The sequence below is a fragment of the Loa loa genome, assembly GCF_000183805.2.
Source record: "Loa loa unplaced genomic scaffold supercont3.1, whole genome shotgun sequence".
Taxonomy (NCBI): Eukaryota; Metazoa; Nematoda; class Chromadorea; order Rhabditida; family Onchocercidae; genus Loa; species Loa loa.
Window position 1 is genome coordinate 1,208,305 of NW_018108181.1, and position 24,013 is coordinate 1,232,317.

General features: G+C 35.0%; 6 protein-coding genes across 8 annotated transcripts in view; 5 read left to right on the plus strand and 1 right to left on the minus strand.

Annotated features, from left to right (window-relative positions):
- The window catches only part of LOAG_16367 (hypothetical protein), a gene marked incomplete at its 5' end in the record, with an annotated part of 4,952 nt that extends 3,349 nt beyond the window's left edge, over window positions 1–1,603 (plus strand). Inside the window, 3 exons of the mRNA XM_020449020.1 lie at window positions 132–322; window positions 582–735; window positions 1,020–1,603. Coding sequence (XP_020307569.1) covers window positions 132–322; window positions 582–735; window positions 1,020–1,208 — 534 coding nt within the window. The 3' untranslated portion in view covers window positions 1,209–1,603. The remainder of the gene's footprint in view (window positions 1–131; window positions 323–581; window positions 736–1,019) is intronic.
- Window positions 1,604–2,102: 499 nt separating this feature from the next.
- Window positions 2,103–7,496, plus strand: LOAG_16368. 2 transcript variants are annotated; one of them, XM_020449021.1, is made up of 10 exons: window positions 2,103–2,148; window positions 2,552–2,653; window positions 2,805–2,946; window positions 3,184–3,271; window positions 3,524–3,656; window positions 3,901–4,117; window positions 4,231–4,367; window positions 4,521–4,656; window positions 4,826–4,964; window positions 7,081–7,496. In XM_020449021.1, exons 1-10 carry the CDS (start codon window positions 2,131–2,133, stop codon window positions 7,088–7,090), a joined length of 1,122 nt encoding a protein of 373 aa, XP_020307570.1. In that variant the 5' UTR covers window positions 2,103–2,130; the 3' UTR covers window positions 7,091–7,496. The 2 variants fall into 2 exon arrangements, with proteins under 2 accessions (XP_020307570.1, XP_003138679.1); XM_003138631.2 differs by lacking the exon at window positions 7,081–7,496 and adding an exon at window positions 5,224–5,341.
- A 318-nt stretch (window positions 7,497–7,814) lies between these two features.
- On the minus strand, window positions 7,815–9,353 carry LOAG_03099 (hypothetical protein; the record flags this gene model as incomplete). The annotated part of the gene is made up of 4 exons (XM_003138633.1): window positions 7,815–7,897; window positions 8,384–8,483; window positions 8,765–8,977; window positions 9,291–9,353. 4 exons carry the CDS (start codon window positions 9,351–9,353, stop codon window positions 7,815–7,817), a joined length of 459 nt encoding a protein of 152 aa, XP_003138681.1.
- A 1,279-nt stretch (window positions 9,354–10,632) lies between these two features.
- On the plus strand, window positions 10,633–16,375 carry LOAG_03100. Of its 2 annotated transcripts, XM_020446210.1 has the most exons (17): window positions 10,633–10,782; window positions 10,943–11,037; window positions 11,136–11,280; window positions 11,415–11,618; window positions 11,785–12,027; window positions 12,108–12,242; window positions 12,357–12,506; window positions 12,746–12,872; window positions 13,144–13,259; window positions 13,568–13,744; window positions 14,012–14,170; window positions 14,417–14,548; window positions 14,821–14,945; window positions 15,073–15,247; window positions 15,334–15,489; window positions 15,787–15,846; window positions 16,114–16,375. In XM_020446210.1, the coding sequence occupies exons 1-17, from the start codon at window positions 10,645–10,647 to the stop codon at window positions 16,201–16,203; spliced, it is 2,427 nt and encodes an 808-aa protein (XP_020303417.1). In that variant the 5' UTR covers window positions 10,633–10,644; the 3' UTR covers window positions 16,204–16,375. The 2 variants fall into 2 exon arrangements, with proteins under 2 accessions (XP_020303417.1, XP_020307571.1); XM_020446211.1 differs by lacking the exon at window positions 11,136–11,280 and having other exon boundaries at window positions 10,943–11,094.
- Window positions 16,376–17,199: 824 nt separating this feature from the next.
- LOAG_03102 (NSF attachment protein) lies at window positions 17,200–19,858 on the plus strand. Its single transcript, XM_003138635.2, has 7 exons — window positions 17,200–17,281; window positions 17,405–17,581; window positions 17,985–18,162; window positions 18,541–18,699; window positions 19,155–19,255; window positions 19,366–19,495; window positions 19,722–19,858. Exons 1-7 carry the CDS (start codon window positions 17,217–17,219, stop codon window positions 19,824–19,826), a joined length of 915 nt encoding a protein of 304 aa, XP_003138683.1. The 5' UTR covers window positions 17,200–17,216; the 3' UTR covers window positions 19,827–19,858.
- Window positions 19,859–20,707: 849 nt separating this feature from the next.
- Window positions 20,708–23,462, plus strand: LOAG_03104 (hypothetical protein; the record flags this gene model as incomplete). Its single annotated transcript, XM_020446212.1, has 6 exons — window positions 20,708–20,803; window positions 21,170–21,241; window positions 21,570–21,718; window positions 21,831–22,057; window positions 22,167–22,388; window positions 22,628–23,462. The coding sequence occupies 6 exons, from the start codon at window positions 20,708–20,710 to the stop codon at window positions 22,756–22,758; spliced, it is 897 nt and encodes a 298-aa protein (XP_020303418.1). The 3' UTR covers window positions 22,759–23,462.
- Window positions 23,463–24,013: the final 551 nt, after the last annotated feature.

The following is a 24,013-nucleotide window of genomic DNA, read 5'->3' on the forward strand; positions in this document are numbered from 1 at the left end:
TATATATATATATATATATATATATATATATATATATATATATATATATATATATATATATATATATAGCTTTTTTGAAGCCAAATATTGTTTAGAAGCGCAATATGTCTGAATTACTAAAACAAATTTAGGTGGGAGTTGTTCAACAACAACAGGCAACTTTGATCTTAGATATCTGTTGTGGCACTGGAACGATTGGAATAAGTTTAATGAAGTTGGCGAGAACTTTTACTCGGAAATTTTTAGTAGGTATTGAAATTATACCAGAAGCTATTGAAGATGCAGCGACAAATGCGAGCGATAATAATTTGCCACCAGATAGGTATCCGAAAGAACTTCCTTATCCAAAAAATGGTTTTATGAATATCTTCAAGTATAAAATGTAGTGAGAAGGGAATTTAATCTTTGCTTAATACCATAAGAGGTAAACAATTCATGAAAGAAGTAGAGGTAGAGTAGAGGCGAAAGAAGTAAAGTAGCAGAGTAGAAAAGAGAGGGTTATTTAAAGATGTATTTAGTTACGATGTATTTAGCGTGTAAATATATGATCTTGCTTGCATGTGCTTATTCCGGACTTATAGCTACAAATTTGTGTCCGGTAAAGCCGAAAATGTTTTCTTTCGTTTGGAACAGCTAGTACCATCATGGGTTGATTTGAAAACAGCAAATATAATAGGAGTAATAGATCCTCCACGTGCTGGAATTCACGAAAAGGTAGTTATTGGATGCCGAACGGTAAGTGATTTTTTTTCTGATCTTTTATCTTTTCGAATTTAATGAACTCTCTTCCTTACAACCGATGGTACATTAATCTTTAATCATAGCTTAAAAATGGTCAGAAGTTTAATCGTGACTTGGAAAGTAGTCAATTAGTTCGTCAATTAGTTCAAGTTTTTATTGTTCGAAATTACGAAATTCTGAAAGACGAAATTATTACAGTGATTTGAATTTGATAGGATTGCTGGAACTTCAGATAGTCAGATAGTTCAGATAGTTAGTTTCAATTTTCGATATTTCAGCTTGCACAGTTGAAAAAAATTGTCTTTGTTTCGTGTAGTCCGTCTTTGGCAATGAAAAATATGGTTGATCTTTGTCGACCGACATCCAGAAAATTCGAAGGTGAACCATTCAAACTAACTTCCATCACACCGGTTGACATGTTCCCGCAAACATCTCATTGTGAATGGGTCGTACAATTCGACAGATAGATTCAGATTTAATAAATGCCGTCTTACCCTGCTCTTCCATAAATCTGATGTTTTTATTAGTTCGTCCAATATTTTTCAAAAATGTCCATGGTAATGCATGTGGTACATGCCGGTTACGGTTCATTGTCTTCTATATCTGAACCTTATATTCTGTTGTTGTTATAGTAATGTCCCACTGTTATTTCATTAATTGCAAGGTGACCTGTGTGCTTTTAATCCGATTTTATAGAATGATTTAAAGTTTCGTTGCTACTGTATAAAGTTATCATCATCTTTGGTGATCATCATCTGATGAAGGATGATGCATTTTGAGGGGCTCAATTCAATTTTTAATGCACATTTTTATACATTAAACATTTTTATGCCCATGACGAAGGTATTTATTTATCAAAACGATTTTTCTTATAAAATGGTTCTTTTTAAGTCATTCAGGTAATATAAATTTTTGTATTTGCTTTTATTTGAAACTACTTTTTTGTTTGCTTTCAAACTATTTGATCTTGCTCCTTGACTCAGTAGTGCTTTGGAAATGTATGTATATAAGGGACTTGAATTTTTCTGTCATTTGGAAAAAAGTTTTTCGCGGGGAAGCAGGGTTGTTCTGAATGTTCAACAGTCGAATAGATGCAGATAAATGGATTTGTTCGATTCTGATGGGAATTAAAATGAAATAATGACAGCATTGAAAAGAGCATAGAAAAGTTTAAAACTGGTATAGTGTGGTAGCGACAGGCTGATTATCCAAATTTAATTGTCAAAAAAAGTTTGATTTCTCGGACGGCTGTCAGCGTGTCAGGGATTTGTTGGATTTGCTTCATTTTTATATAGTGGTTCGAGTTCTAAAATTCGTTATGGAAGTAGAGTTTTGTCGTGTGCTTTTCCATTTTTTCCTCCTTTTAGGGAACTGATATTTCAAACATTCATGGCTACAGTTGGCAAGGTATTTGTTGGTAGTTTTATTTTATTAATAGTTTTTGTTGATAGTTTTTCTCTTTTTAAATGTAAAATAAAACTACAAATTAAATAATTGCTTGGAAGGAAGATAGGATTTATAGTCTATATTCACATTTCTCGGCCTATACATTTTATTCTAGTATTTGGGTGAAAGGAGTGTAAGATGAAATAGTTTTTCTGCCAATGTTATCATAAATCTTGAAAGGTCTACTTAATGATTCCTGCATGTTGTCCAGCCTGAATATATTTATGTTTTTACGGTGAGTTGTATCACTGAAAGAGGAGAGGTAGCAGCATCTTTCCTAAACTAATTCTTGAAAGTGAATTTTTACACATTTTCTGACTACTTTTGGCCGAGAAGAGTTATATATATGCAATGAATCTTGCAGACTATAAAGTGTAGGGCGGCAGTTGCTTGGGAACCCAACAAACCACTGAAAATTGAAGAGATTGAAGTTGCACCGCCAAGAGAATATGAAGTACGAATAGAGGTAAATAACAAAAGTTATTATTTTAGGTAACCTTTGGAAAGGTCATCTTTGGAAAGGGATGATTTCCGACTAGGAGATTAGACAAAAGAAATACTCGGTCTGTTCTGTTCTGTTATTAATAATTTTATTGAATTGCGGTTGGTTAATCTAGGTTTTGTACACCGCGATATGTCATACTGATGCTTACACATTGGATGGTGATGATCCGGAAGGAATATTCCCCTGTATTCTTGGGCATGAGGGTGCTGGTATAGTGGAAAGTGTCGGCAGTGGTGTAACATGTGTGAAGCCCGGTACGTTTTTAATATTATAGCAGGTTATCACTGGTGTCCTGATATCTTGCTGCCCATTTAAATATTCGAAATGTATTTCTCACATTTATTTCTTTATTATTAATATTATCAACAGGAAAAGATCTGCTGCACAAAAAAGATCCGATAATTTTTTAAATTTTCATTTTGTTTAAAATTAGAGTCACTTTGTTTTGTGTAACTGTGGTCTTCTTTCTTTTAAAGTTGTCCTTAATTAAGGGGACCATGTTATTCCTTTATACACGGCACAGTGTAAGGAGTGTAAATTCTGCCTTAATCCGAAAACAAACTTGTGTCAACGTGTTCGGTAAGATTTTTTGTTTTTTCTGAAGTTACTAAAACAGCAATATTGAATTTGGCTTATAGTAGGTTAAAAAAAAATCGCATATTTTTTTAATATCAAATTAATAAAGAGAATAAATTACTTGTGCTCTCATCCTTTATCATAATGGAATTGCTAACATAATAATGCAGAAAAAGGAATGTTTTTTACTCTAGGTTTAAACTGTAGAAACTATTTTTTAAAAAAGTTATAACTTCAAATGACATCAACGTTAAGGGTAACACAAGGGCAGGGTTTAATGCCGGATAGAACCACTCGCTTTTCGCAGCGTGGCAATACAATATATCACTTTATGGGATGCAGTACTTTCAGTGAGTATACTGTTGTGTCGCAGTATTCTCTCTCTAAGGTATATTGAATTTTCATATCGTTTTTAAGATAAATAAATTGCAGGAAGCCGCATAAGAATTCTGTAAAGCTTGGATTTCAAGAAATTTTGAAAGTCTCATTAAGATATGCTTGAAACCAGTGTTCAGTTGAATTATCCTGTTTTATATTTTCAAAAGATAAGTTGTGATAGTTATCGCACGTTTTCTTTTAAATTATTTAAAAATATTCCAGCTTGCCAATTTATATGACTTATGTATTTTAAGGTACCATGCAATGCACCATTGGACAAGCTTTGTTTGCTTGGCTGTGGTGTTTCAACTGGTTATGGAGCAGTGGTAAACAATTGCAAAGTTGAACCGGGCTGCACCATTGCAGTTTGGGGGCTTGGTACTGTTGGATTGGCCGTCATTATGGGAGCCCGAATTGCTGGCGCCAGGTTGATCGTGGGGATTGACAAAAATACAAAGAAGTTTGAGAAAGGTAAAGGAGCAGTTGAGGCATAACTATTGTTCAATCCTGGCAGCAAAAGTTTAAATTTGTTTTTTGAAAATTTTGACTTAGCGTCATTATACGTGCTGAACTATATATTTAAGCTATTGAATTTGGCGCAGATGAATGCATTAATCCAGATGATATACCAAAGGATCAGCCGTTGCAAACATTCCTCGTAGACAAATATGATGGTGGCTTCGATTATACCTTTGAATGCATTGGACTTGTTGAAACAATGGTATGTTCTGCCAATGTTTTTAGCTTGTTGAGTTTGTTAAGGTTTTACTCTTATCTTTATCTTTACGATCCAGTACTGCATTATCTTTGGAGCTGGATTCTTCAAAAAGCCCCACATTGTTGAATGCAGTGTTTTCTTCTAGCATCTTTTCAGCGTCAAGCACTTGAAGCGGCACATAAAGGTTGGGGTGTGTCTTGCATCATTGGTGTTGCTGCGACAGGGAAAGAGATATCGACACGTCCGTTCCAATTAGTTACTGGTCGTACATGGAAAGGATCAGCTTTCGGAGGTTTCAATATTTCATCGTAATCGGACACATAAAGATAAATGGAAATTTCATTCTTGTCGTTTCCGGGAGAATTCAAATTTACTCAACAGTAATGTTTAATTTGATCCGAATCATTTTGAAGTAAAACGTCCGTTCTTCATTTTAATCTAAAATAGCAGTTAAATTACAGGATGGAAAAGCGTTGACGATATCCCGAAATTAGTTGATGAGTACCAGAGAGGCAAAATCAAATTGGATGAATTCATTACCGGGTATTACGATTTTGCGGAAATCAACACAGCCTTCGAAGCGCTACATTCGGGCGATAGGTTTGCTTTTCCTCCTATTAGTTTTCTAAGTGAAAATCATGAAGAAGTAATCGGCGATGAAATTCTTTGCTTTTCCAAAATTTGGTTTGTTTGAAAAAAGTTCTTTTATTATCCCCCCTCCCCCTTCTTCCTTTCATTTGTTCCATTGGTGGGTTCAACAGTTTATCCATTTCATTAATTAAATTAAATTAATTAATAGTTAACTAATGACTAACTAGTTGTGGATCGTTCTGGTTTAAAATAGATGTTTTACTTATAGCTTGCGCTCAGTCGTGAAAGTTGGTAAAACCTGAGGGATTTCGCGCTGCTATATTAACTTGTTACTCACATCCCGTTAATTATTCATATTTGATTATGTGATTAAAATTACTTCCACACTCCACTTCCAAGCAGTTGTAATTTGTACCTTTATTCACTGTTTATTCTACCTTTTCTGGGTGGGAGATTCGGGTTTCTAAAAAAAAAAAATTTACTTGTTAATGAACATTTTACAGCAATAGATTCATAAAGAAGCCGTAAAAAAGAAATACGCCAGATAAGTTTTATTATTGCTAATGAGAAAGTCCTGTGGTGAAGTTTCTTCTTTTGATTGGCTTCAATTAATACAGTCAAAAAATTCAAAAATAAAAAATAAGTGCGGGGATAGTAAGTAGTCTTCGGCAACGAAACCACTGCAAAGAATGAGGAAGAGTATAATTAAAATTAGCGGTATAGGTCATTCCCAAAAAAAGCATATGAGAACTTTACATGCATTTTGACGATGAAGATGAGGGGTCACAAGATCACTTTATTTTCGCATATTACATAACATGACAGATTTTCCGAATGTCTCAGAATGTCTTTGAATTCAGGAAATAACTGTTATTATTCATTGGCAATAGGTAATTATAATAAGCAAACTTGTTTACATTGGTACTGGTAATTACTGTTAATGGTACGACTGAATACATAGACCCGTTATCTCACTGTTATCTTGATTCAGCCATTTGGGGTTTCCATCTTTTATTCTGTGATAATATCCGGTGTTGATATTTAACAGAATAGAGAGAAATCGTACCCATCCATGTTAAACAGCAACGAAAACGGTTTTAAAACTGATTCTGGTCAATGATGATATTCATTTTTCTTTTGAAATGCAGATTTTTACCGCGTTATATTTGAATAAGTCTCGGTATCTTAATGTTCTCCTCACCTGCCATGTATTGTTGGTAGAACAAAAACATTTTAGTTGTTGAAATATTTAAAATACGAAGTAGTTTGGGATCGTCTCACTTTTTAACAGTTCGTGATGGACAAATAAGGACATAATGGAGAAATTCACAATGACCTTCGTAAATATATTAAAAAACCATAAAGATGAGAATATCAAGTCTTAACCGCAAACATGTCATCAACCGGTCGTGCCGTTTTCATTTCGGTTTGCGTTTAAAAAAAATTAGTCATGTGGTGTATGTTAGTAGCTTTCTCTAGGGTTGGATAGGTTTGTCGACTGTTGTAAGTTCACTTTACTTCATTACTGCTTTACTACAATTGCAATTAATCAAAACTTATCTAGTCACATTACTTATTAGACCGTCATACACCCTCCGAACTTAATTTCAAAATATACGGGAAAAATGTTAAGGTATTCTTTGCAATAATGCAATTTCAATTCGCACAGGCTAAAGCAATTGAGGTAAGAATGTTTCTACGAAATTGTATTTTCGAATCAAAAAATCCAAAAATAAAGAGGAGTGGGAGCGGGGTTCATTCGAAAAGCACCAGCAGTTAAACTATTAATAATGTTACTTGCTCTTTCTGGACGATCCTTTCCAACTTGACCGAAAAAAATATTTGTTTGAAGGACGGCTAATTTTACTCAATTTTAAAGGGAAACAAAGCCTTTAAAAAGTTTGACTGGAATTTCACGATACCGGTCGAAGCAATGCTTCTCACCTTGGATGCAGACAAAGTTCAAAAATTCATCCACAACGAATACAAAGCACGTTTTATCTCGAACTCAAAAACTGCCAACTCTACCCCACAATCCAGTCCAATTTACGGAAGACTACAACAGTATTCATGAATGCTGATGCAAACTTATAAACCGCAATACTGAAGGGTCTATACATTCCAGAAACAACTAGAAGCCGAGCGCCAAAAATTCAACGAACCCAACAGAAGACGTCGCAAACGATATTACCTACATGCCGCTATACCGAAGCAGGCATACAGCGCGAAAACGAAAATCAATTTCGAATCAATCTAACAACACATTCCTGCTAGCCAGCAAAACTCGTTCGTTGTCAAGCAAAGAAAAAAAGAAATAGTGTGTTTAGAAAATTAAATCATCAAATTCTGGATTAACCCCTGTCATTTCTAATTACATTTAAAATATGTTTAAATGAAATATCTCTCCCATAGAAGGGTCGAAGGTAATGGCAACAAAATTAGAATTAGGAGGAAAGTATAGCAAACTTGAAACTATGTTTAGGCTCGGTATTCCCATAAGACCAGTTGGATTGATTAACATTACAAACTACTAAATAGTTAAAACTAAGTTAATCAGTCACGCCAAAGGCCAGGACAGCATCTTCCAGCACTGTCCCCAGGAGATGGTCTATTATCACTGAGATTATATAAGCGACTGCATGAATTTCGGCTGTCCAGCCGGGTCGACCAATGAATTGCAAAACAACTTGGTTTGTAATTGTACAAAACAACTTAAAAAGGCAAACATAGGTTTGTGTCTATTTGTGCCTAACGAATGTAACCACAGCACTTGTTCCATCCCATAATCAACACGAAAATGTCGTTACCATATTAATAACTGGGAAATTTTATAGCAAGAAAAACAATAACAAAGCGAAATTATTCAATAATGGTATCATCTGCTTTCGTGCACCTCGTGTAGACGAGTTGACCACCATGATGTACCACACATTTGATTAGCCCTGCAGACATACAAAAATTTTATATGAATCTGCAAGCAGTGAAAAATAAGACATCCTCATCCATCCGTTACTAAAATGTTGTTTTCCAAAGATCTGACAGCGTCAAATATTTTATAGCCGAATAAAAGAGCAGATAAAGCAAGGTTAATCAATCAGCAAGAAAAACGAAGTAAAACAACATTATCATTGTCCCAACACCGTATCAAGAATTCAAAACCGTGTCAACAGCTCTCTCAAGAAAAGCTATATCTCACTATGCGATAGCAACAAATTTATTGGAATACCATGTACTAAGAGCTTGTTGCTCGGAGAAATCCATCCTTATCCTGCATTTAGCAGATATCAAAATGCTACCCCGTCAAATTTTTGTTTCAAACATATACTTGAAAAAAAGGAAAAGTACCATGCATTCTTGCCTGACTCTTCATTTTTTAAGTGTTCGTAAATACTTTTGAAATATCAGTGCCAACAAGCAATAATGCAAACCTTTTGCAAGAAGCTCTCGGAGTCCTTGCTTTGCTAAAGATGCGCGAACCTTCAATCTTTCCGAAACTACTGACGGTGTGATAAGCTTATAAGTAATAACCTGCAACAAAAGTATCCTGAACAACTCTATCAAGTATTAAAGTAAGGGAAAGTCAGCACAACTTTTAAATTCATTCGGACAGGGCAACTGCATCACGTGGTAGAATTTTTTAAAGGATTTCAATAATCAGATTTCTTTTGGCGCACAGGCCTACTCTGTTTTGATGTTGTTCAGTCATTACATCCCCTATACTATAGTGCGGCATCATACAGATTTTTGAGAAAAGTTAAAAGAACAGAAAACATGTCTTAAGTGTGAAGGAACAGGAGAGGAAAACAAACTTCTTTATACAGCTTTTCGTAAGTTGCTTTGTCAAAAAGAACCATATTGTTTAATTTGTCCCGAACTTTTCCTTTGGACCACTTCTTTTTCTTGGCCTTACCGCCTCCTCCACCTTCCTTCTTTTTCGGCGCCTTCGCCACAGCTTTCGAATCACCTTTTCCACCCTTACCAGCTTTCGCTGATGTCTTTGGAGGCATGACAGTATAAAAGTCCTGGAATAAGAAATAGAAAGGCCAGACGATCAAACAAACGGTATAAACTTCACACTTACTTACTTCCAATCACTGATAACTCAGTGAGGCAACTAGTTTTAATCAGATCTCCGTCCAGTTTTATGCTTCAACCAAAATGTCGACAAAAACCCAATCCGTGAACAACACGCAGATAAGAGACTGATAAAAACGGCGGTCATCTCATCAGCACGAGGCTTAAAGCGCCACGAAACCACGAGATACCTTCGTACTACCCGACACTGCCACATCCTACTCCCACCGCACAAACAGCGTCCTCCCCCACCACACCTACTTGGATACCATGACTACGGCCCGTTATGAAACGTACATCTGCTGTGAAACATGTACAACCCATGTTGCCCGATGCGAAAATTCAGGACGACTGTTTTTGTGAGTCGAGATGGTAAGGGAAAAACAACGTTGTTCAAGAAGATTTGGCTTTGTTTGTTTATTATGTAGCAAACGCTATTCTGTGGCCATATATTGATGGATTACCATGTTTTAAAGTGCAATTTTGCACATAAGTCAGCAGCTAACGTTATCCTACAGTAGTCTTTTTGCAGTTGGTTTAGACATTTATACATCACTGTCACATTCTTCCCTTGCATACATATCCTACCAAATCCTGCATACATATCACTTCCATATTATAAGTGGTTAAGGGAAGGATTAGAAAATAAGTGAGGTGTTGGTCTTTCCCAGCAAATATTTTTTGTTATCCTATTGTTTCTGGTTGAATTGAGCTTATATTTTATGTAAGACGGTCTACTAGTGCATAATAATCCTGGTATCTTTGGCTGCATTGCAGCGCTCTACTTATAATTCCTTCTATCTCGACCTGGCAAAAGCCTAACCGTAATACTTAATACTTTCTTCTAGATGGCAGCCAATTAAGTGTTTGCTAAATTTTCCATGCAGATGCTAAAGATCTCTTATCGATTGATTTACTTGTCGTTGAATTGCAAACTGATTTAAACAAATTTAAATAAAAACTAGCACGATATGTCCGTAAGTTGCATATCGCGTTTTCGGGATTGTACACGTGGTCGTGTTTCAGATGGTTTTCACCTTATTACTTCTTAGAAGGTTTGGACAATTGTAAGAGTACTGATCTCTTGGGATCAACCTTTAGCGCAAATGGAGTTAATTAAAGGACAAATTTCTCAAAGATTCGGCTTTTTTGTTTTGTAATAATGCTTATGTTCTCAACCAGCTATTGGTACTATTCTGTATGTGTAAGACATGATAAAAATACAAACGCCATCAATTTTTGCATTTTCTTAATTATAAATAATTTTATGACTTTACTTTCGTCCGTTGCAGTGGTGACTCTGTCAGTTTTTATATCCCAAATATAATGCATCATATGATATATTATATGAAGACGTTACTGTTTGTTGCCGATTTAACGGTCAGGTGATTTAAACCACCTAACTGTCATAGAACGATTTGATTCTGACATTGTCAGTCCTCTTTTGAGACTTTTTGGAAACTCTTTACTCCTCTCGCTCTATCTTAACTGCAAGTCCTTTTATTGATCTTTATGAATCCATCAGATCTTTTTAAAATTTAATCTCTTGGTACACATTAAATGCGGCATATTATTTTATTTTCAAATTATACCGGCTGCACAGTTCAGAGAAGAAATGGCAGTTTGGGAAGAGTATCTGGCAAACCAAGCTAATGTTGATGGTATCCAGATGACCTGGAATTTATGGCCACATTCACGGATTGACGCACAGCGACTTGTTGTCCCTATTGCTGCCTTTTTCACTCCTCTCAAAGTAAAATATAAATTTTCCAACCTTTATCAGAAATGAAATGAAATTTGTGAAGTTACATTCTAACATTCAATCTAGATAATCTTTAAACAAGTCATCCAAACTGTTTCTTGATTCATCTCACTAAGCATTCGCGTTGTAAAGTTTTTAAGATAATTTTCAGGAGCGCCCATCTGATCAGCCTCACCAGCCACCACTTGAATATGATCCTGTTTTATGCCAAAAAGCATCGTGCAAAGCAGTCTTGAATGCTCTGTGGCTAGTGACTTTTCGAATTACCGTTTTACATGGAAAACAACTGTTTTTGATTTAAAGGTATCCTATACTTACATCGTATAATCGAAAAATCGTTTTAGTACGGTCGATTTTCGTAATAAGACATGGATTTGCCCGTTCTGCAATCAGCGCAATCCGTTTCCTCCACATTATAGCATGATTGCAGAGGATAATCGTCCGCCAGAACTGTATCCACAGTTTACAACCATCGAATACACCTTGAAAGTAGGTATTGAATGACAGAGTGAACGTGAGTAATTCTCTGTTTCATTATCTTAAGAGAACCAAGCAATTTCTTTGGCAATTAAAACTTTTAAACGACTTGATCAAATCCTATACTTATGATGATCTCCTTACAGAAAGCTACAACCCTGCCACCAATATTTCTTTTCGTTATGGACACTTGTCTATCAGCAGAAGAGTTAAAAGCGCTGAAAGAATCCATTCAGACGGCACTTTCCCTCCTTCCTGCCGATGCACTTGTTGGTTTGATCACTTTTGGACGAATGATTGAAATACATGAGCTCAATGTGCAAGGCATTTCACGAGCTTATGTCTTTAAGGTAAATGTATTGGTATTAAAACAAGTTTACAATAGATGAAAAGGAAAAAGTCGATCACGAAAACGATTTATTTCCATCATCTTTGTTCCGTTGAAGGTATTTCCATGTTGTATTGGGCGAGAATACTTTATCTTTAATAATCTATAATCACAAAAGTAAGTTCCAGGGTAGCAAAGAAATTAATCACAAACAGATTCGAGATGTTCTAACAATGAACATTGGTCGACCGGTCAGTGTTGGTGCAACTCCAGGTCCTCATCATCAGCAAATGGGTTCAGGACCACCAGGTTCAGTATCACAGCAGAGACCTGGTTTTCCCATGGGATCTGGTGGTGTTTCCGGTAGTGTCCCAGCAGTTGTCCAAGGAATGACTGGAAGCTGCCTACTTCCATTTAACAAATTTCTTCAGGTGATTTTTGTAAGGAGGAGATTATGAAAGCTTTGAGAAGCCCCACTCTCGTAATTCACTAACTTCACAATTCACTTCAGCCTATAAGCGATTGCGAAGTATCAATAAATGACCTTATTGAACAAGCTGTACCGGATCGTTGGCCAGTTCCGCAAGGACATCGTCCACTTCGTGCGACGGGTAGTGCACTTGCTGTTGCTGTCACTCTGCTTGAGGTTAAAGATTAACAGATTCCGGATTTTGAAGAAAACTTCAAAATTTACATACTGATTATTGGAGTTCTGAAAATTTTGATTTTTAAAACTAAAGAAGCAAATTATTATTCATAGGTGTGTTTTCCTAATACTGGAGCTCGGATTATGTTATTTATTGGTGGTGCTTGTACTCATGGACCGGGAGCTGTAGTTGGTGAAGAACTTAAAAATCCAATCCGCTCATGGCACGCGATAAAGGAAGACAATGCATCATACATGAAAAAGGTACTAACGTATGCATTATATATGGTACTTTTTGATTGTTTAAGTAACAAGGATTTGGAGTACTTAAACAAAACATGAGACAGGTAGAATAAGATTAAATATGAAACATGAATAGATGACTCGAGTACTCGAGTACTATGTTTGCACTATAGGTGGCAAGAAGTACTGTAATTTAAATAGCAAAACGTATTTCAAAGCTGATATGAGGAAGTGTAGTTCTACTACACTTCATTTTTCAGGCAACAAAGTTCTACGATGGTTTAGCTGCACGTGCAGTAAGAAATGGTCATGTAATTGATATTTATTCATGTGCACTTGATCAAACAGGCTTGTATGAAATGCATGCATGCTTCAACACAACTGCAGGTTTAAATCAAATACCTTCAGTATTGAAGGAATTTTCAATATTCCTTTGTATTTTTATATCTTTTTGCAACAGAATTTTTAGTAACAATTCTGCTGATATGTTCATAGACGTTTGATATGTATCAAATGGATTTCTAGGTGTTAGTCCAGTGGAAATGGTAAGCCATCGGGGTGCACTGAAATATTCTTATATGTTGCTTGAGTTCACTTGCGAACCTATTTTTCCTCTTACGATTATATTATAACTTATATTACAACTAATTTTTTGCAGGTAATGTAGTTATGGGTGATAGTTTCAAGTCATCGCTATTCAAACAAACGTATCAACGTGTTTTCGAGAAAGACTGCAATGGATTCCTCAAAATGGGCTTTAATGCGACCATGGAAGTGAGCATTTTTATATAGAATCGTTATAGTTCTTGCCGTAATTTGTTCTGCAGAAAATATATTTTGATTTGATATCTTTAAAACCATTCTTTTTATTAATTAATCAGTCTGGGAGAATTTGTTCCACTTAGATATGTTTGGTTACCATATGACATAAAGTATTCCTTTTTATTTGAAGCTTTAAAGATTTTGCTACGTCTTGATATTGTTTAATTTTAGCTGTAGTGGGATGCTGTAGTGGATAACATCGGAGTTTTCTGGAAAAGCAAAAGTCAGGAAACTAAATAAAATTCGTGCATAACTTGCAGGTGAAAATTGGTAATGGTTTGAAAATCGAAGGTGTTCTTGGTTGCTGTGCAAATGGTGGTATAAAGAATGCTTCAGTATCAGATACAGAAATGGGCATTGGTGGTACTTGTCAGTGGAGATTTTGCTCCATCAGTCCGCGAACAACTATTGCTGTATTGTTCGAAATTGTTGCACAGGTTACCCTGCGTTTTTATTTGAACTTTTTTTGTTGTGGTTTTGCTTCTTGCTATTTAACCTTGACGGAACATTAAATTTTCCTGGTAAAGGAAAAATTCTAACAGAACGTCATGAGTTATCGCAACTATCAATTTCACGCTAATCGTCATTTATAGTTTTTTTGAAATTGTTTGTTTTGTTGTTTATCTCCATGCTCTACAGCAAATGCAGGAATTTCCGGTTTTTCTGTTTAAAAGTTAAAAATTACATTTTTTTTTAAATTATAGCATGGTTCTGGAATACCACAAGGTTCACACGGTATGGTCCAATTTGTGACTCAATATCAGCATCCGGATGGGCGAAAGCGTATTCGTGTTACAACTACATGCAGAAATTGGGCTGATATGGCAACCCAGCAACCAAGCATCGCATATGGTTTTGATCAGGTTATTGCTTTATCATTTTAATTTTTTTGACTTCATATCTACAAACTGGAATATCAAGCAAGTGATTTATTTTATTAAAAAATCTATCGTTGAAATCTGTAAGGAATGCAGTTGTACAATGACAGCGACTTATCTGTTCTATAATAACTCCATTCTATACTTTAACACGCTTTACTTTATTGTTCAGGTCATTTTTTGGTATCACTTTTAGGCAAAGGAAACTTATTCTGCATTAATTTACTTTAGGAGGCGGGAGCAGTGATAATGGCTCGATTAGCTTCTTGGCGTGCATCTTCAGAAAACGATACACCGGATGCATTACGGTGGCTGGATAGAAGTTTAATTCGTTTATGTCAAAAGTTTGGTGAATATCACAAGGTAGGTGTTATCTCCGTTCTTTTTTTCTGGAACTTAATTCTGCTCAATATTCTGGAAGCTTTGTGCATTAGATAATCACGTTTTGTTTCTAGGGATTATAGTAACTTGATTACAGATAATCACGTTTTGTTTCTAGGGATTATAGTAACTTGACTTTTCAGAAAAGCTAAATACCAGTAAAGTTTGAGTGCTGTTGAGAACTTGAAAAAAAAAAAATTGAACAAAATCCAAACTTCTACCTTCTTAGTCCAAAAGTTATATTATATTTGCAGGATGACCCATCATCTTTTTGTCTATCAGAGAAATTTGCTCTCTTTCCACAGTTTATGTTCCATTTGCGACGATCACAATTTTTACAAGTGTTTAATAATTCACCAGATGAAACATCTTACTACAGGTGAGTTTCGCTATGTTCAAAATAATATTGCTGAATAATGAATAATTACTTATAATACTTCTGTTATGTTTCTCTCTATTTAAAGTTCTAATATTGTGTTATATCTGGTAGATTTTGTTGCTTTCAGACATATTTTGATGTTCGAAAACGTACTGGAAAGCACTACCATGATACAGCCTGTATTGTTTGCATATTCTTTTAGTGGCCCACCAGAACCGGTTTTATTGGATACATCATCTATTCTTCCAGATCGAATTTTGTTGATGGATGATTATTTTCATGTTTTAATTTATCATGGACAGGTTGAGATTTTCGTAAAGTCTGTTGTATGATCGGTACATACTTTTTGAGTTCCAACTCGAGTTTTATAAGATTTTCATACCTCTAGACAATTGCCGCATGGCGTAAAATGAACTATCATGAAGATCCACAGTACAGCGCTTTCAAACAGCTATTGGAAGCGCCAGTGGCTGATGCAACGACAATTTTACAAGAAAGATTCCCTATGCCACGTTATATCATCACCGAATATGAAGGCTCCCAAGTTCGTCTCCATATTTTGTTAATGTTGAGATCTTTATATTAAGTTAGGTATCTCCAGCTAGTGATGGTAAGGTTTATAGTCTTTAAGTTTAAAGAAAAGATGAAGTTATTTAGAGACGCAAAAGTAGAGCTAGAATTTTGCGAAATGTTTTTTAGTTTGCAGCATGGTCTTTAAAACAAACGATGTGGTACATTTTTTTTTCATTTCCACTTGATTTTTCGAATGAATTTACTTTTCCTTATTGCAGATTTTGCTGTTTTATCAGTTACTACCTTTCTTATTTCACACTTTTTTCAGGCCCGATTTCTATTGTCCAAGGTTAATCCATCCTTGACACACAATAATCCATATGCAGCGGTAAAGTTCACATTTTCATAATCCTTTCTTTTGAGCAGAAGTTTTTTCATATATGTTTTAGTAAATTCGAGTTCGGAATCTTTTTTAGATTAATTTCATATCATTTAATCTCATGGATCCCTTGCTTTACGATGTTAAATTTAGCGATTAATACGTGTTATCGTTGGAAATAAAAAACGAAAAAGCTGTTGAAATATGCTGAAATCCTAAATCTTCTTTTTTTTACTTGCAAGTACTGCAAGAATTGAAAGTGGATTGTTGTTTCAGGAAGGTGGTGCACCGGTTTTTACGGATGATGTCTCTTTGCAGGTTTTCATGGAGCATCTGAAGAAACTAGCTGTTTCCTCATCCACTTAGTTATTATATTAGCATGCACATGTCATCTGTTACTAACTCTGATTTGACTGTGATATGACTATGTAATTAAGTCGTTTTTCAGTCGTTTTCCTCGCTGTTTTTACCTTGTCCCCGCTACTTGTTTCCTTCCAGTATGTTATTATAGAAATTTTCAGAATAAAGCTTATTTTACTGTCAGTTTGATCAGCATAAAGCTGCCTAATGGAAACATGATCAATTATTGCAGAGTAAGCTGAGGATCTCATATGCCCTGATTTAAAGAACATGGAAATTACATCGTTTTTCATATATTATGTTCTGGAATCAACGTTCTACTGCCTATCGAACTGTTGGTATTTCAGAGCTGTAGTAAGGTTATTTTCAGGTTGGGATTTGCAGATCTTGTTGCATTTGTAGGGATTTATCCGCAATTGTAAGAATTCTGGAGAAAAATGACTGTGTATTCAACAATTTTCTGATGTGTAGTAAGCGTGTCTTTCTACATGATAATTTGTTCCTCCCTGGGATCTATTTTATGGGAAGTTTGTCCAGTCCAGTACACAAACGACTGACAATGTAAAAGTGAAATACTTCCCTGAATCGAAAGAAAGACTGAAGATTAATAAAACTGCCTTTTGGGGGGAAGTAATGAGCAAGTGAGTTAGAATGGAGCTGCAAAATGCGGGGTTTTACGGTGCTTCATTCCTCTGCCGATTCTTTATCCCAGAATAGATTTTCCACTTTATTGTTTTTTATTTCTGCTCATTTCGTAGTTCTCAATTTCACGTCAGTCTAAAAATCACTTCAAATTTATTTGTTTAGTCAAACATATGAGATATTGTTGTTATCCAAGCTATTTACAGTGACCTATGACCTATTCAAAGTTAAAACTATGGGACAGTGATCTTTTCCTTCCTTTTCGTTTGTGCAACGGTTGCACGGTTTGACTTTGATGGAAGTTTAAATTTTTATAAAAAAAGTAAATCCCAACGAAAAACAAACGAATTCTAACAAATTAATTTTAAGATATCGAAATGGACGAAATGAGCAGACGCCGTGTTGCGGAAGCAACGGAATGTATTAGAAAGGCTGAAACACAGTGAGTTGATTCTTTGAGCAAAGTGGACCTTAGAAAACGTATGATTCCCGAATTTATTACTGGCGCTAACTTTTACCATAAATCACATCCAAAATCATAAGTAATTTCCTGATCATATTCTAGCCTGAAAACATCGATTTTAAAAATGAAATTCAAACCTGATTACGATAGTGCAGCAATGGAGTACGACCGGGCGGCCGTTTGCTTCAGAAATGCTTCACAAATGAAACAGTCACGTGATGCCTATCTGAAAGCTGCTGAAATGCATAAAGAAAATGGCAATTTATTTCATTGGGCCAAGTAAGCACTTTGTCTCGTGAATACAACTTTGCTAACTAATTGGTCGATCTAATTGGGGTAATTAGATTATTTGACTCGAAATAGTGGTAAAAAGCACGCAGTAACAATTTTAGTGCTGTAATGCTGCTGACTGTTCTTGCCTTCTCATTTTTTTTATTGTTAAAGACCTTTTAATAATCTCATCTATTAGGTAAAGAACGAATCGATGAGATTAAAACGGTGAAGTTAGACGGTAAGATTGAAATCGATAAGGTTTAACTGAAAATATTGGATGGGCTATGCATATGTCGCGTAATAATAAATGCTACTTCTTTTCTCTTCGTGGTCGAAGAGGTGTTTTGTCAGTAATCAGTGATAAATTGAATGGGCAACACGTTCATTATTTAATTTAGACTTTTTGTAGATGCAATGAAAGTGCAGCGACGATTTGCAAGGAAATGGGTGATAGCTGTGGTACACTGAAGTACATGGATTTAGCTGCGAACGGATATGCTGAATCAGGAAGTAATGATTCATCGGCAATGGCTCTTGATAAAGCTGGAAAATGTTTGGAAGATATTGACCCTGAAAAGGCTATTGAGGTTTTTACTTTGTCAGCTGTTCTTTGTCAGTTGTTTTTTTTTGTTTCAAAATAGTTTTTTATTGTCAGTTTTGATGAAGTTCAACTTAGATTACTTTTATAGGTTTGTAAGAAGGAAATTGGTAAATTGCGTTTTGGAACTATTATCATGAGTTTAATTTTTTAAAATACGGAATTTGATTCTAGGGCTTTTAAAGGATGATTCTACAGAAGCAAATTTTTTGAGTTTTACCTAGTTTTTGCGAATGAGGTCTTCCCTTTAATATTACTTTTTGAGTTTAAGTTAATTCAGTCAATCTTTCCTCCTATTAATTTGAATATGAATTTGAATCTTGTTGAAAAGTGATTTGAAAATCTTGATTTGGTGAAATTCATGCAGGTTTATCACAAAGCACTAACAATGGTGCAAGAAACAGATCGTTCGCGCATAGCTGATGGGTTTATGGCTCGACTTACTAAACTATATTTGAAACTAAAACGGTACAGGGAAGCAGCTGATATGATTAATGAAGAGATCGAGAAATATACGGAAGTTAAAGTGCTTTTTAATCTTGTTCTTGCTCTATTACTGTATGTCTTTCCACTACTATTTTTTGCATGTGAGGGAAAAATGCAAATCAGATATATATTTATTCTTGAAGTTTCCCAGGAAGAATTTTGATTTTCAGTTCAAAGATCGAGTGGGCGTATCAGTCCAATTAAGTAAGGAAAAAGTAGTTTTATAAAATCACTTAAGTAGAATTCCTGCCATTTTTAAAGGATGAAAATTTAAACCAATATAAACTTATAGAACTTGAATTTTCCCGTACTTTTTCATGCCTAGCTATTATTTAATAAAAATGGAAATTATTTCATTTTTCGCTTCTATGGCAATCGCATGCCGTATTCATTTGAAGAACCTGCTGGAATTGTATGGTAACTCATCGTCCAATTCACGAAACGCTTTTTGATTCTTCTTTATTGCACTCTGTACTATTTTCCTTCTTATTTCAGGAAGCTGGTCGAGTGGGACAGCTAACAATAGCTCTTGTTCTTGTCCAGCTAGCATGTGATGATGCAGTATCAGCAACAAAAAGTATACAAAAGTCATTCAAGTAAATTTTGCCGTTCGATATATGCTTCATTCGACATCATTACTGCTGTTGTCTTTTTAATCTAAATGAACGAAATATAAAGTTAAATATGAAATTCCTTGATCATTCAGATGTGAAGATTTCGAAATTTCGGAAGATGCGAAGGTTTGTTGTGCTTTGATCTCAGCGTTTGAATCGGGTGATAACAGTCGCTTTCAACAGGTCCTTCAACGGCCAGTTTTAAGGAGTATGGATAATGAGGTAATTTTCGTTTTTGGGAGATTTCTTAGTTTCCGAATTTTTGTCAGCGCATCTTCCCTGATGGTCAAAATTTCTTGTATTTGAATGTGTGATATTTGAAGCCTACTTTTTATCTACCATCCATCATATATAAAATAAAGTTTCGAAGTTAATTATCTGTTTCGAAATTAGTCGTGGAGATGTGCAACTTCGTACAATTTAGTGGGACTGTTGTTTTGTTTTTCAGTATCTGCGGTTAATGAAAGAATTAAAAGCCAGTTCTGAAGTAAGTGGCGTGAATGAAGATAACAGTGCCTACGAAGGAGGGGACGATTGTGAAGATTTGAAATAGTTATATGCATAGATTATCAATTAAAAATGCTGTGTTGTGATAAACTTAAATTGTATAAATATTTATCATCCAAATGGCTTTTTTAATTGTTCTGATGTATGGTTGTATCTCTGCATTCAGAACAGTCAGCGTGTCATGAAACGGATTTCGCTTTCCGTCTTGATTTCAGTCCTTCTATTTGAACGAGAGTTTTGTATTCCATGTAATGTCGAAATGATTCAGCTGGCTTCAGTTTTCGTTGCATTTTTCTGAAATTTATCTAACTGTCACTTTTTAAAGGGTGGGGAGCCGGCCGGGAACTCATTGTCTCAGAGATCATGTCCAAATGTAAACCTTGCTTTATCCCTATGTACGGAGCACATTCTTTTCCTTCATTTGACAGTGGATCGGTACTTTCATAGAAATTTAACTATGAAGGTGTACTCTTTTTTAGCTGAGACAATTACTGGTAGTTAAATGTATTAATGTAACAGACGTGAAATTTAAGCAAATTGTTGTGTTTATATTTTATTTAAATTTCAGTTCCTTATTTTCAATAATTAGAGTTTAGTAGATGTGGTGGTACACTTTATTATTTTTATAGAATTATTCTTTATTATTTTTATAGAATTATTCTTTACGTTTAAAATAACTTGATCTGTACACTCTGTATTTATCAGCTTGTTATTGTTCATAAAATGAATGGAATATTTAATTTTGTTTAAACTACATAAACTTATGTTGATCTAAGGAAATTGCGAGGAAATCGTAATTGTAAGTTTGTAGCTATCAAGATGAGTGGAAGACCAGACTTGATGATATCATAGAATCGGTTCCCATGGTGATTGCTTTTTCCTTATCGCTGTCGCCTTTGGATCTCAATTTGAGGTAGTTGTCCGATAATGACTGATTCCATGCCTGTCCAGAATGAAATAGATGAACTGGAGAAACGGCTGGTGAAAATGGATTTTAAACTGGAAACAGCAAAGAAGGCAAGGGTAAGTTAGATTATATTCTTCGTTAACAAAGAATATTCTATCAGCTGCTAAGTTTTGGTGGAACAATCGCCTCTCACAGTAAGTCCTTGTCCTTTTCGAGATACTTGTGTCTGACGAACCGAGCGGTACTAGATATAGAGAACAAAAAGCTCTCCACTTTCCTTGAAATTTTCAATTCTTCTTTGTTCTCTGGAAGCCTGTATCTCTTAGGTCCTTACAAATTGTCATTTGAATTGCCCATCTCCAACATCATAAATGTGAAAATTTTTGTGATTTTCATGACAGATATAATTACCATGATAAACTTGTCATTTCTATACAACTCTTTCTCCACCTGATAGTAGAATTTCTTGTAATTCTATTGAGGATGAATATGTGAATTTCCTACGACAGAAATATCCTAGTTGGAAACCACACGAAATGCAAATATATAATCAGGTATAATTTGAACACTTCAATTACTTTTATCATTAAAATTCCCTTCTCTTTCTCCTCTCATAATTTTCGAAATTAGAAAAACTGAATTTGAATTTGTATCGTTTGAAATCTTTGCTACCACAATTATTTTAGGACGCTTCACAAAATAAATGCACAAAAACTGATAAAGACGAAAATTATCAGAAATTAGTGAAATTTAGTTTGAATTAGTGGGCAGTCTTCTAAAAGACTATCATATGTTTCAAAATTTTGTAAATTTTCTTACAAGTTTTCAATTTAAATTTAGTTTTCAATCTAATTTTCAATTTCAATTTAAACTTATGAATAGTCATCAATATCGAGTCATTTCGAACGATCGATCCTAGAGAAAATGGCAACGAATAAATACCACTGGGACCTTGGTGGACATTTTATTGCGCCACGTTCGAAACCAGAATTGGATAACCAGCTTGAACCAAATGACCCAATACCATCAAGGTGAGGACTTGATCAGATTTTTTTCAAGAAATTTTCCTAAGAATTTTGCTGATATCTTATTTTCTCGAAAATCGAAGTTTTAAAAACTTAATTTAAAGTCTTTTTTTAATAGTGGACCAGCCCTGGAACCCGATTTGGTCAGAATCAAAAAACGATTAGGTGAAATAGCTGAAGATTTGGACAACTTACGCGAGCATCGACTTCATTTATCCACCGCCGACTACTATCTTTCATTAGGACCTGAATCTCGTTCCTGTAAAAGTCAAGAAATGCCTTGGAGAAAAAATATCGTTCAGCTGAAAAGTTTACATGAATTACGTAAACAAATCAGTCAAATTGGTAAGTAAAATGATCGTCAGAATGCGGTCAATGAACCCGTTGAAGATCTTCGAAAGCACACTATTGATAGAATAGATCTGTTTATATCTGAATTCAGTGCTTCCTTTAGATTGCGTTGTTTTGGATACTCCACGACCGGACGCTGAATGGATGCGAGTGGAATATTTGCAAAAGTATACTAACAGTGAGGCAGGAAAAAGAAACGATAATCAGAGTGAAGGAAAGTCTGAACAGTCATTTACCGATAAGGGGAAAAATTTAAGTATGCTTCCAACAGAGCAACAGAAAGAATCAAGTTATCTTCAAGAAGCACAGTACACTGGAACGAACTGTAATTGGTTTTTGTTTTAGAATTGAAGAGAGTATCTATCTACACATTATTTTATTTTTTGTTGGAAGTGAGTTTAATGTCAATAAGCTACAGGTGAATTGTAATATTCTAAAATCTTGCTATTTGCGATTAGAATTTCACAATTCCCATTTCAGAATATTTCTTTAAAATTTTCACCAAAAGGAGCAGATGAATTATTTTAAATACGGGGAATGTTCAAGGTAAATCTAAAATTTCAGTAACCCTGAAAGAAACACCTGATCTTCGTCAAACGCTAGATGTACAAAGAGGCGATCAAAAATCGTCAAGTCAGGAAATAGTGGCCGTAAAGTCAAGATTTTTTCGGTTATGTGTATCAAAAATACTGTGATGTCTAATAGTTACGGAAATGAGTAACTCTGGAAATTTCAAAATGGTTTAACTCGGATAGATAACTTTTACAGACGAAAATTAGACCAAAGATTGTTAAAGGAACCCTTTCATTTGACACTGTGAAACTATGAAAAGAAATATCAGCTTGTTTCAATCTGCTTCATTTCCTGGTTTCCCGAAGGAACTTTTCAGGCCTACGATGATAGAAAACACCTCTCAGACTTCGAACCTACCAAAAGTTGCAGACGACGGATTTAGTTTCCTAGCCAAAATCCTGGGAACCTCAGCAGATAGCGCTGATAACAAAAAACCGACATTTACGGATAAATACAATGATGGAATGTTGAAAACGATTGATCTAAGTGCCGAGGATTCTGATTCTGATTTCTTCGCTTGAGTTGTTCAGATACTACCAACGACAATGTTTAAAATATATCATTTGTGTGTCAATTATTTTCTCACACCTTTTTTCTGAATTTTCTAAATCATGCAATTAATTAAAATGACATTTGTCAATATCCCATGACCATACAGAGAGGGAAGATCTGATTCCCTGTAGTGTGATTTTTGACTCTGTTTTGATTCCATTTTGCTCTCATTTCCATCTCTCGTGAGCAGTTTCATCCTCTTAGGCCAGATATTATTGTAATAAGGGAAAGACTTGATTCGAAGAATTGCTTACAAACAAATCCCTGACGTCGCTTATACTTATACTTACTCGATTGTACCTCTTCCTTCCTCAGTTCACTTCAGTATGGAACTACTTGAATTCCTTTCCGGAACATATGTCCCTCACCTTGTCGAAACCAGAAAAAAGCGGACACCTCAACAATATCGCCTCTTATTTCTTTACCTACTGTTCCGCATACACTTATATTAGTGGTCTTTACGTCTCTTCACGTCATCTTCAATCATATTTCTTCTAGTCTTCGGCAGTTGTTATTGTCATCATCTTACTGAAATACCTGAACTTCTACTAGAAGGTAGTAATCACTTATCAATTACTCATCATCCTGTTAAGTCTTCTGTGTATTATTCGAGAAAAATTTCATGTACATTCAGGAAGATATTAATATCACTGATATTAAATAATCACAAGTATTTCAACAACAAACAAGAATGAATATGATAAGGAATAGTTATAGTGTCATGGAGAGCTATTGTTCCTGGAAGAAAACAATAAGTGATTCATTTCTATCATCACATGGGATCTTTGCGCTCACTTCAAAAATGATGAACACAACAACATAATG

Excerpts from the sequence above, each read along its gene's own strand:
- LOAG_16368 (XM_003138631.2), top strand. Across the intron at positions 2,654-2,804 it reads AATATGAAGTACGAATAGAG|GTTTTGTACACCGCGATATG; the intron begins GTAAATAACAAA and ends TGGTTAATCTAG. Across the intron at positions 3,272-3,523 it reads AACTTGTGTCAACGTGTTCG|GGTAACACAAGGGCAGGGTT; the intron begins GTAAGATTTTTT and ends ATCAACGTTAAG.
- LOAG_03100 (XM_020446210.1), top strand. The coding sequence starts at position 10,645 with ATGGCAGTTTGGGAAGAGTATCTGGCAAACCAAGCTAATGTTGATGGT. Across the intron at positions 11,619-11,784 it reads CACGAGCTTATGTCTTTAAG|GGTAGCAAAGAAATTAATCA; the intron begins GTAAATGTATTG and ends AGTAAGTTCCAG. Across the intron at positions 12,873-13,143 it reads ATGCTTCAACACAACTGCAG|GTAATGTAGTTATGGGTGAT; the intron begins GTTTAAATCAAA and ends AATTTTTTGCAG.
- LOAG_03102 (XM_003138635.2), top strand. The coding sequence starts at position 17,217 with ATGGACGAAATGAGCAGACGCCGTGTTGCGGAAGCAACGGAATGTATT. Across the intron at positions 17,282-17,404 it reads ATTAGAAAGGCTGAAACACA|CCTGAAAACATCGATTTTAA; the intron begins GTGAGTTGATTC and ends ATCATATTCTAG. Across the intron at positions 19,256-19,365 it reads AGTATACAAAAGTCATTCAA|ATGTGAAGATTTCGAAATTT; the intron begins GTAAATTTTGCC and ends TTGATCATTCAG.